This window comes from Phoxinus phoxinus (genome assembly GCF_949152265.1).
Source record: "Phoxinus phoxinus genome assembly, chromosome: 7".
Taxonomy (NCBI): Eukaryota; Metazoa; Chordata; class Actinopteri; order Cypriniformes; family Leuciscidae; genus Phoxinus; species Phoxinus phoxinus.
In genome coordinates, this window is record NC_136882.1 from 15,585,663 (window position 1) to 15,597,414 (window position 11,752).

The 11,752-nt window shown below is 37.3% G+C and overlaps 1 protein-coding gene across 1 annotated transcript; it reads right to left on the bottom strand.

Annotated features, from left to right (window-relative positions):
• Window positions 1-1,135: 1,135 nt before the first annotated feature.
• desma (desmin a) lies at window positions 1,136-10,217 on the bottom strand. The gene is made up of 9 exons (XM_079619404.1): window positions 8,812-10,217; window positions 7,099-7,159; window positions 6,810-6,905; window positions 5,314-5,475; window positions 5,076-5,201; window positions 3,796-4,016; window positions 3,663-3,706; window positions 2,825-2,925; window positions 1,136-2,219 (listed from the first exon to the last, which is right to left on the bottom strand). Exons 1-9 carry the CDS (start codon window positions 9,360-9,362, stop codon window positions 2,178-2,180), a joined length of 1,404 nt encoding a protein of 467 aa, XP_079475530.1. The 5' UTR covers window positions 9,363-10,217; the 3' UTR covers window positions 1,136-2,177.
• Between the last annotated feature and the right edge of the window lie 1,535 nt (window positions 10,218-11,752).

Genomic DNA, 11,752 nt, shown 5'->3' on the forward strand with positions numbered 1-11,752 from the left:
AAGGTCTATAGCCATATGAAAGCGACAATGGATAATTTATCTCAGATCTTAAAAATACATGAAAGGTAAAATCAAACTGTGAACTCAGTGAGAAACAAGTGTATTCTATATGACAAAGATTGTATCAGTCACTCAGTATGTGTTATTAATTATGTTAAAATGGTGTAATAATTATGAATTTGATTATGTAGCCTACTTATCTATTCGAGTGGAGTGCGCTTGCAGAGAGATGCACACGCTCTTCGATAGGCTGTGATTTTTTGATTGGTTTGGTGTTGCTTATGGAAGGCTAAAAGGTTAAAAAAACAACAAAAAAAACATGAATTTTAACACGTTAACAACGCAAACACGCACGTGTAAAATCGTCACGTTGTTACCGCGCAAACAACACGCCTTTAACACGTGAAATACACATATTTTACATGTTAAAATTCACATGTTTTTTCACCTTTTTACACGTGTTCTAACCAGATGCAATGCGATAAGATTCCAGCGACAAGCAACTAAAGGCCAAAACTTTAGCCGCTATAGGGAAATAACCAGAAGAATATATCAAAGTGCAGTAAACTGTAAAACTGTTTGCGCTACAAACCAGCGCGTTTATAATTAAGACAATAGGCTACATTAAAATAATATGGTAAGAAATACCAGTTTGCAATATTAAGGAGCATACGGCAATTAACTGTTTTGTACAGCTTAGCTAAATAACTCGAAGAAATGAGCCAGACACATTAAAATTACAAATGGCTGCACCCGCAAAATTTTGCATTTAATCATTTAGCAAACTGTAAATTGTAATTTTATGCAGTTCACTAATTAAATTTTTGGTAACACTTACTCTGTTCGTGATACAGAGTAATTACTTAATTAATTACTGAGTAGCAGACGTTGTAATAACATGTAACAAAATGTAATTAACATGTAACTAAGTTATAGAACAGCCTGTACTTACAGATTGTAATTATGTACATGTAATAGGCAGTTACTGTTACACATATGTAACAAGCCGAGATGGATAAGGTTTATAGATACACATGAAGTACAAGTAAAATCTTAATACACCTTATTTTACGTAGCTTATCCCTGTGTAATATTATGTCATTTTAATGTAATTAAGAAGCTACTGCATGTATTTAAGCTGTGAACTAGTGGGTTTATTAAGATTGATAAGGTAGATACACATGAAGTGCACTTAAGTACAATCCTGATACACTTTATTTTATGTTACATAAGTGTAATGCTACAGAATGTACAAAATGACCATGTGTACCTGCAGGCTTTCCCCGACCTTAGTAGCCTAACATATTTAAGTACTTGTTGTTACATTGTGTAGTACTAAGTACTTACTTATATAATTACACTGTACCAAGTTTGTACCACGTATGTAACTGACTCGGCTTGTTACATATGTGTAACAGTAGCTGCTATTACATGTGCATAATTACAATCTGTAAGTACAGGCTGTTCCATAACTTAGTAACATGTTAATTACATTTTGTTACATGTTATTACAACGTCCACTACTAAGTAATTAATTAAGTATTTACTCTGTATCACGGACACCGTAAAATATTTATATTTATAGTTATAGTTTGTTCCATAATGTAAGGCTATTTAATATCTAATTTACTCCGAATTGACAAAATGTCAATGTTAAGCTTTTTGCCCGGGCAATAATAGTGGAAACGTTCAATACCTGTTTTGTAGCCAAGATTTTAAGGTAGCCTATAGCCTACTGAGTGTTGTTGTCTACCCAGAAATTTACTTATTACTTCATTCAATGTATGAGATTAATACAAAAGCACAGAAGCCTTCAATTTTATAAGAGGAAAATACAGAGCATTTTATTGTTGTCTTTTTGTAGAGGTGGAACAGTTTCTCAGATTTTCCCATTATGACCCAACCACACACATGCACACACGTACATTCATATAAACAGAAACTCTGAGATCAACTGGCCACTTTCAGACTCCACTTACACTCCAGACAGTATTTGTATTGCGCCGTTTCGCTCGTTCTCCCTCTCGTTCTTCAGCTCACTTTCCTTTTGTCTTTGTGCGTCATCCACACATGCAGTAATGGGTCATGATAATACTGGGTGTGTGCATAAAAAGCCTGAGGCCATCTGTGAAAATGTAAGTTAGGGATTCAATGAAATTCAATCTGTTTCATAGGCTTTACATGATGTCCTGCTGGTGCTGCGTGGACTCGCTGACGACCTGAAGGGATTGGGAAAAAAAGGGAATGATTACACATGCTGCACATAAATGCTGGAAAAACACAAAAGTGCTTAAAAAAAGTGATACTCCATTACAAGAAACAGAGACGGTTGGGAGAGGTTTTTCAATAAGTTAAAACAGCCCTTTTCCTGCAGCAAATCAATACTGGGTTTGTGCAAGACACATTCGTTCACAAATGAAGTTCTCCATATGTGCTGTGCAGAAACACTCTCTGTATTATTCAGCAGAGCAGAATATTAATATTAACAGTGATACATGGAGTATTCTGTTGTGCAACCCAGTGCTGGTTAATAGGGAACAGGATTTTTTGGGGAATGTGTTTGGGGAAAGGACTGTAGAAACAGGCCATATAGCTTAACTTACACACTGAGCACTGAGGGCGTTCATGCCCTTACTAGTTGTCCTAGTCTAGAGTAAAATAGAAAATTATTTGGATGATAACGATTATATACAGTACATATGTGCATGTTTATAATACATGTTTTTGAGACTGGATAGTTTGTATATATTTCATTACTGGCACATTAATTGTATCAGGTGGTTACTAGTCTGTTAGCAAGTGTTTGTTTGTGTATTTATGTTACCTCGCCATCCCGGGTCTCAATGGTCTTGATCAGAACTGTTTTCTTAGAGTGGACTTCAGATCCACGCTGTTGTTGCTGGTGGTGCTGCTCTGGGCTGGTTTCTATGACAACGAAATACACAACCTCGGTATCATTAAACTCACCCTCACATAGTAAATAAATACTGCATCTGCATTACTGATATCATCTTTTGCATTACTGATATCAGTTGAGGTACTCAAAACACAAAAGGAGATTTTGAAGTAGGCCTATTTTTAAAAAACATGGTTTTGCCCCCCCTTGTGGATGAAAAAGTCAGGAGTTTGAAGATGAGAGTTGATGTTAAAAGTTGGATTACACTTTATTTCGACAGTCCACTTTAGACATTCTACTAACTATAAGTAACTTTACAACTACATGTCAGCTAACTCTCATTAATTTGCAACTACATGCCAACTAACTCTCGGAGAATTAACATTGTTAGGTTAGGGTTAGGGTAGTAGTATAATTTGAAATGTAATTGCAAAGTTACTTATCAGTAGAATGTCTGTTAGAGAACCATCAAAATAAAGTGTTAGCAAATATTAAGCAGACAGTCTAATATTCTAATGAGTTAGTTGACTTAGCTAACAAAGTTACTTAGCCTATAGAATGTTTAAAGTGGACTATCAAATTAAAGTGTTACCCTAAGTAGTTTGGAACCCAAATTACTTTCATTGTGTGGACAAAAAAAAGTTATTTGAAACATCTATGATTCGCAAAAGAAATAGTCATATGTTTCGAACGACATGATGGTGAGTAGCCTACTACCCCTTTAAGGAGTGTGAAAGTAGGCTAGTTTCTCTTTTAAATAACTCACCTCTGAAATTCAAGGAAGAATAGGTCTGCACAGGCAGAGAGATCCTGAAAACAAGATTAATAATATTAAATTATTTTTGTTATATCAGTTGAGAACAATGTTCTCAATGTTCCCACAATGTTCTATGTCTTACCTGCTCTCCTCTCCTTCCAGAAGCTTCCTGTAGGTGGCGATCTCCACATCCAGTGCCATCTTAACATTCAGCAGATCCTGGTACTCACGGAGATGGCGAGCCATCTCATCCTTCATTTTTGCAATCTCAGACTCGAGACGGGTAATGGTGTCCTGATAACCACCGGCCTCGCGACCCAGCCTTTCCTCCATCTCCCTCATTTGCCTCATCAGAGATTCATTCTACAGACAGAATGACGGAAAGGTAGAGAAAGTGGGGGGAATAAAGAAAGGAGTTGGTATGAGTGAAACTGATGTACAGAAGAAAAAGAAAGACCGTAGTTGAGATGAACTGAGTAGAGTAATAATTATGAGCTCAGTAGATTACAGTGCGCCATTACTGTTGGTTATTTACAGAATCAAATTTACTCATGGACCACCAGGGGAAACATATTAAAGATTTAGTAATAAGGTGAATTCAGGTGTGCAGAGGCTGAGCTAATATTTGTTTTGGCGGAGAAATAATAACTTGGTTTAGAGCCCATGAGCAGGATCTTTAACCCTTAAACGCATAGCTCGGGTCTTTAGTGACCCGGGACGTCATTCACTACCCTCCTCTTCATTAAGTTAGACATCAACCTTCTTCGTATTCCTCAAGTAATTAATTATAAACAATATAACAAGAAAACATTTATAAAAGAATGCCTGTTTTTCCATTCATTTTTTCCTAAAAATTGTATAGGGTCGCTAGCAACCCGAGGTGTGTAACAGTGCAAGTATATTTTATTTCTGCACAACAACAATTGAATCTTTGATGACTGAATAAGTGCAATTCACGTTTATTCCACAAGGTGGCAATGTCTGATACACAGTGATGAAGTGACGTTTTTAAACTCATAGTTACCGCAGGCAGAAAAGAAAAGAATAGGAAGTATCATCAGCAAAGAAGCTGTCAGCGATCAAAATATTGATTTTGAAGGTGTTGAAAATAGTTTTGAGAATATGTATGAGATTGTGAATATGATCCAGATGCTGAATATTTTGGGAAATGAGCTCTGACGAGGACAGTGATGATGGTATAAAACATCTGCTCAAACTGAACCCTTCCAAGCTCCAAAAGGTAACAAAATATGCTTTATTTTATTCTACTGTAATTGTTACTCTAATATCAGGAGAGTTTAATACAATCGCATCAGGTAGAGATTCATCCATCCGTGTTAGATATAGATCCGGGTCGCTCAAGACCCAAACATGTAATAATGATTAGCAAAACCTTCATGCATTTAAGGGTTATGGACTTACGGTGCCCTTGAGAGAGTCGATCTCACAAGTGTAGGACTGGATCTGGTGACGGAACTCCATGGTCTCCAGCTTGGATTGTCTGAGAGCATCATTATTCTTGTTTACTGCCTGGCTCAGATCGGACACCTGTGGGTGGAACAAAATAGTTTAGCTCAAACTCCTTTCAGTCTAGATGCATAGATCTGAATATAGCATTTGAATTGTATGTCTGCATATTTCTAAAACCTCTGATACAGACCTTAGACTTATACCATTCCTCAGCCTCTGCGATATTCTTGGCAGCAATACCCTCGTACTGCACACGGATGTCCCTGAGGGCGGAAGTCAGGTCAGGCTTGGACATGTCCATTTGGACTTGCACCTGACTCTCCTGCATCTGGTTTTGCAGCTCACGGATCTCCTAAACGGTAAACACAGAGACATGAATGTAGAGTGCACTTTTTTATAAGAGAGTATATATATATTATATATGGAGAGTAAATGAGGTGTCCATCCACCCATAACGTGAACTGTTCATTTTCATGGAAGGAATGGTGAAAAAAGTGACTTTGTTCTATGGAACCCAGCATGTTAATGAATGAGACTATAAAACACGTTTAAAAATAAAGGTTATTTTTTGCCATTGATGGTTCCATTATAGAGGAATAGTTCCTTTCAAAATGAATATTCTCTCAAGTTGTTCCAAACCTGTCTGAATTTCTTTCTTCTGCTGAACACAAAGAAAGATATTTTGAAGAATGTCAGTAACCAAACAGTTGATGGACCCCATTGACTTCCAAAGTAGTGGGGTCCATCAACTGTTTGATTACCAACAAAATATCTTCTTTTGTGTTGAGCAGTAGAAAGAAATTGGTACAGGTTTGGAACAACTTGAGGATGTGTAAATTATGACATAATTTTCATTTTGAAATGAACTATCCCTTTAAAAACCTTTAATATCCATGAAATCATATGTTTCTTTAAACACTTTTCAAAATAAAGGTTTCGAAAGGGGGGTTTTCACAGCGATGCTATAGAAGAACCGTTTTTGGTTCCACAATGAACCATTCGGTGAACGGTTATTCAAAGAACCATTTTTAGTGTAAGGAACATTTTAGAAAATGTTTCCTCTATGAATAAACGTTTGTTGAATGGAAAGAATCCATGAATGTTAAAGGTTCTTAATGGAACGATGCCAAACAAAAATCTTCAGAGTTCTTTCGATTATTAACATTTTCTTCACCCTAAGAAAAATGGCTCTTTTAAGAACTGATCGCTGAAAGGTTATTTGGAGAACCCAAAATGGTTCTTCTATGGCATTGTTGCAAAAATTTGAACTTTTATTTTGAAGAGTGCATCTGTTATTATTTTTCATCTCTGTTGTAATTGTAGGACTGTGAGGCCTTGTAAGGCCTTTTTCTTTTTCCTCACAGCTGTGTCTCAGAGAATCTGTCTCTGTTTAATTATAGGGATGCATCTGTTGCACAGCTTTACACTGCCCCCTCACTGTCAATGCGCAGCTGACACACACACACACACACAGACCCACATGTGACCATTTTATCCTTACATGTCAAATAAAAAGCAGACAAAGCATTTAAAGAACTTGACTTCAGAGCCTCGTGAGTAAAAGGTCATTGTACGTGTTGTATGCTGGGTATGAGAGTAAGGGAGGTCGCAGACCGAGAGATGAACAGTTAGTCACGTATATAGTCGTGGAATATGTTGAGGAATGTAACTTCAGAGTATACAAACCTCCTCATGGACCTTCTTGAGGAATGCAATCTCTTCATGAAGGCCCTCAATACGTCTTTCCAGGTCCAGCCTGGCCAGAGTGGCAGTATCTACATCCTACAGAGAGCACAGCAATCGTGGAATAATTCAGTTTTTATTTTTCAAAATGAATTGCTTTGGTATTTATATGTGTATATCTTTAATGTTAAACTCACATGTTAAACAATGCTAAATTTAAGAATGTAAAATAATCGTAATAAATTATTATAATAAATATTTAAATAATAAATAAATGTAATAAATAACGTACAGATCTAAAAGCAGAGAGGTTGTTCTCAGCTTCTTCTTTCTGGTGGATCTCCTCTTGAAGTCTGTGGAATACAGGGATTATATTAGTCTTCATGTTAATTTGAAGTCATACATGAAGTAAATACGACTTAAAACAGAGTACCTTCTTAAAATGCTTTAGCCTGTTGTGTTCAATTTCAAATTAAGATGATTTTTAATGTCTTATATTGTAATTTGTTATACAGGAGTTCCTACGTGGCCAGACACAGAGCTTGTTCTAATGGCCAAGGTGCCCTGCATGTCCTCAGTCTTTGAGATATGCTGAGAGCGGCTTGCGAAGTTGTCATTCCTTCATGCGCAGAGATCAAGACGAAACATTATATTCTTACATACATGCTTGGAGTTACACGTATAGCTCAGGGTTGAATGTAAATGTCCCTGACTCGTTTGAAAGAGGCATGTTGTTAATGTGGCACATATCCGGTTTCATGAATGTAATTGTTGGCAGTCAGTTGCCATCTGATATTTTCATCAGAGAGATGAAAAGAGCCATAAATCAAACCATGCCAAAGTTGAAGGCCCTATGTCCACTAGAAAGTAATGGAGAGCTTCAATACTCAGAATGTTTTAGTTGTTTGTTTGTTTTGTTCTTCTTCATACAATGGGTAGCCAGACCTTATAGCTAAAGCTGCAGATCATATAATGAGTTATATATAATCTCAATGTGTCAGCGCACCATCAGGCTCACTTTAAACAATGTCTATGCGCAGGAATCGCTAGGCTTTAAACGGTTATCGTTAATCAGTGCTGATAACGTGATGTGGTTTCTGTGGGGCACTTGAATGCAATGCACTCAGACAGACCGCAACACACTATGAGCAAGATAAGGGTTATTTTTAGAGACGTGCATTCTCTGCAGTGCTGGGGGTGTATTGAAGAGGCTAATAATAGCAGTCTAATCTGAGCAGTGCAATACGACCCTGGGTCTTTTTGCAAATAGAAATAACACTCTTATACTCTTTCCAACATCATACACTTACACGAGTTACATTGCTACTTGGGGTTACCATATACCCCGTCAAAGGTATGTTGTCTTTAACGTCTGAGGTGGTCCTGACCCATATCTTTCCTGTGTGGTCTCTGTTTCATGTCTACTGCTTGTGCTTTACAAATCTGGCCATGGCACCCATGGTATTTACTGTATGCATTTCTTTCCAGTGCATACCAATTATGCTGTGGGATGTTACTGGGAAGTTTAGTAGAAATGTCACATGAATGTCCTTTCCCAAATTCACAACTCAATGACATGCATCATGACTTCCTGTTTTACACTGTGTCATCCTCCAGGCCCCACGTGCTGTATTATATAATAAATGTCACTATGTGTCCATAAAGTGTGCTCTTATGTTATCTGATGTGACAAAATGTTAGACAAACATCCAACTGAAGCATTTCAGAACCAACCGTTGCATGGAGGATGTATAAATAGCGTTTTTGTTATGACTTTGCATGAATGTTCTAGTAACGTTGCTGTGAGAATGTTCCTTCACTACTTTGAGAGACACAGATCTCTGTTAACTAGCTATCATCTCAAACTTCAAAGAAGATGAACGCAAAGCTGTCGATCTTCATTGAGAAATATAATTTCAAATTTGAATTCGAAGTAAAGAATCTGAATGAATGGAAATGTTTGCAGAAAGCATCCTTTCTCCTAAGTATTTCTTGTAGTGCTCACCTCTGTTTTAGTTTCTGTAGGTCATCGCCCAGGTTGTCTCTCTCTATCTCAATACGAGACCTCTGATTGGTCAGTGTCTCCACCTGTCTGCGCAGCTCTCTCATCTCCTCCTCATACATCTCAGCAATACGCGTGGGCTCGCGGCCCTGCATACGCTCAATCTCCACCGACAACGCTTGGTTCTGCTGCTCCAGGAAGCGCACCTTCTCGATGTAGGTGGCAAAGCGGTCATTGAGATGTTGCAGCTCTGCCTTCTCATTGGTGCGTGTATTGAGGAAGTCGTGGTTCATGGCGTCGGCCAGATTGAAGTCCAGCTTCTCACCAAGACCGGCATAGGAACGGACCATTTGGCCACCACCGAAGGAGCTGGATGTGCGTTGGCTGGAATAAACGGGAGAAGCGGAGCTCTTGCTCATCTCATAAACTCTGGAGGACATACGAGAGGACCCAGAAGAACCACGGCCAGAGAAAACGGAGGCGCCCACGCCAGAGCCGAAGGTACGGCGGTAAGAGGAAGCCGTCTCGGCAGAAGTTGAATACGCCTTGCTCATGACTGGGCCGCTGAGGTTTGTACAGTGTGGAAAAGCTGGGTCTCTTAGGGCTCTGCGCGGTAGAATGAGGGTCAACGGCAAAGCTGGGCTATATATAGTGTAGCTACCACCCCATCTGCCCCCACACACATTTTTCTGTCTCTGTTATCACCCCACACATTGGCCCCCTCTTGTCTCTCTCTTGCTTCCTCAGCTGTCTGAGGTCTGGTTTCCAGCAGCTGGGTGGAGCAAATGGATGGGGCATGAGATGGCACAGGTCGCGTCATGTAGAATGTGCTGTCTTTTCTTTTGCTTACCAGGAAGAGCTCTTGTACCACAGTAAAATCAATATTACATTGATAATTCTACATGTCCAATATGTCCAATATGAAAGGTTCGCCAGATAAATTTGGATGTGTTTATGATAAAGGGTAACACTTTATTTTGATGGTCCCTTTTGAACATTCTGTTGACTTTAAGTAACTGTGCAACTACATGTCAACTAACTCTCAGTAGAGTATTAGTAGACTGTCTGTGTTATCTCCTAACACTTTATTGTGATGCTCCTCCAACAGACATTATCTGACTATAAGTAACTTTACAACTACATGTCAACTTATTCTAACCCTAACCCTACCATGTCTAAACTCGTCAATATAATGTGTTAAAGGGATAATCAAAATAAAGTGAAACCTGATAAAGTTGTAATTTTCTTTTCAATGTTAATTCTAACTTTAGTTTTCACCTTTGCAAAAATAACTGGATACTCCCCTTTCAAGCCACTCTCTTCTATTTGAAATATTATTTTAATCTGAAATTAGATTTAATAATGACATATTGTCTTCAAAGTAACGATAGAGCTCCTACCCAGCAAACAAAAATACGTTTTGCTAACGTTCCCATCAAGTTATAAATTAATGTTCTCTGCACGTTAAAAATGTCCGGTTTTTAAATGTAAAAAATAAAAAAAATAAAAAAAGATTTTAGCAAAATGTTCTTTTACTTGTGAATGTTCTCTGAACATTCTGGAAAAAATCAGGTAGTAAAGTTTAAACAATGTTAGACGAATGCCCAACATTCCATGACCAATATATAAATATTGTTTTGTATATATAAGTATTGTGTTTTGAGAACATTATTAAAGACCAGGGAACTTTGAATGAACATTCTATTAACGGTACTGGACAAACGTTCTTTGAGAGAACCTTGGCAGAACGTTAGCTAAGGTGAAATAGTTATACATACACTAGAACACAAGCTCAGGCATTTTATTTATAATTAGCTGCTATATTTTCCTCTGCTCAAAAGATTGTTGCTGTTGTACAAATAAACACATGCATCTGCATCAGTGACTTTCATTGAGCCCTGACCTCTCTTCAACGACTTTAAATGGAGTTTGTTTGACACTTCTGTAACAGCATTTTGGAATATTGAATAAATGGAAGGAAAATATTTTATCTTAATATATTTTTAGGAGTTACCCTCCGGTTTCACAGACAAGGCTTAAACCTAGTCCCAGACTAAAATCCATGTTTAAGTTGTTTTAACTGAAAGCATATCTTAAAATATGAATGTCATTGTTTTGTCTCAAGATGCACACCAGTGATGTTTTTTTTTTTTTTTTAAATAAATTAAATGCCCTTATTGAACTAAGGACTATAATCCTGGCTCAATCTAAACCCTGTCTATGAAACCGGGCCAATGATCTTGTAAAAATATATGATTCCCAACCAGAGGTATATGTCTTCAAGAGGGTTCTCAAAAAGATAGTTCCCACAAAATGAAAATTCTGTCAGCATTTTCTCCCCTTCATGTCATTCCAGACTTGAATGACTTTATATCCTCTGTGGAACAGAAAAGAAGATATTTTGAATATACACATTCAATAAATATATGTCCAAAAAAGGAAAGATAATCGTGCCTATGTTTTTCAGTTTCAAATGGACACTTCAAAATGTCAAGACAGAAAATAATAACACACACACACACACACACACACACACACACACACACACACACACACACACACACACACACACACACACACACACACACACACACACACACACACACACACACACGTAAATGGTTAACTATACCTATTTAGTGTTTGCTTTATTAAACAGAAATTACAACCTTTTCATTATTATTAATTAATTTTGTTACAATTTGAGATCAAGCTATATAATAATATAATGTGTTTTATAAATGTGTGTTGGTGACAATCCTTAAATGTGTGTTTTTTTACAGTAATACGTAACATTAATGATAATGCTAAATGGTGTCCTTTCATGCATATGTGAAATGTGTTTTATTTTATGTTTTTGTCTTTAAATGTCTTCAGATAAGCTATATAAAAATATTAGGCCATCATGTGAGGAAGGCTTAATATTTTAGATATATCACATCAT

Bases quoted from the DNA above. Each gene is read 5' to 3' on its own strand.
- desma (XM_079619404.1), bottom strand. From the start codon at position 9,362: ATGAGCAAGGCGTATTCAACTTCTGCCGAGACGGCTTCCTCTTACCGC. The intron at 5,476-6,809 runs GTTTGTATACTC...TTTACCGTTTAG, and splicing joins TCAAGAAGGTCCATGAGGAG to GAGATCCGTGAGCTGCAAAA. The intron at 2,926-3,662 runs GTGAGTTATTTA...TCGTTGTCATAG, and splicing joins TTCTTCCTTGAATTTCAGAG to AAACCAGCCCAGAGCAGCAC.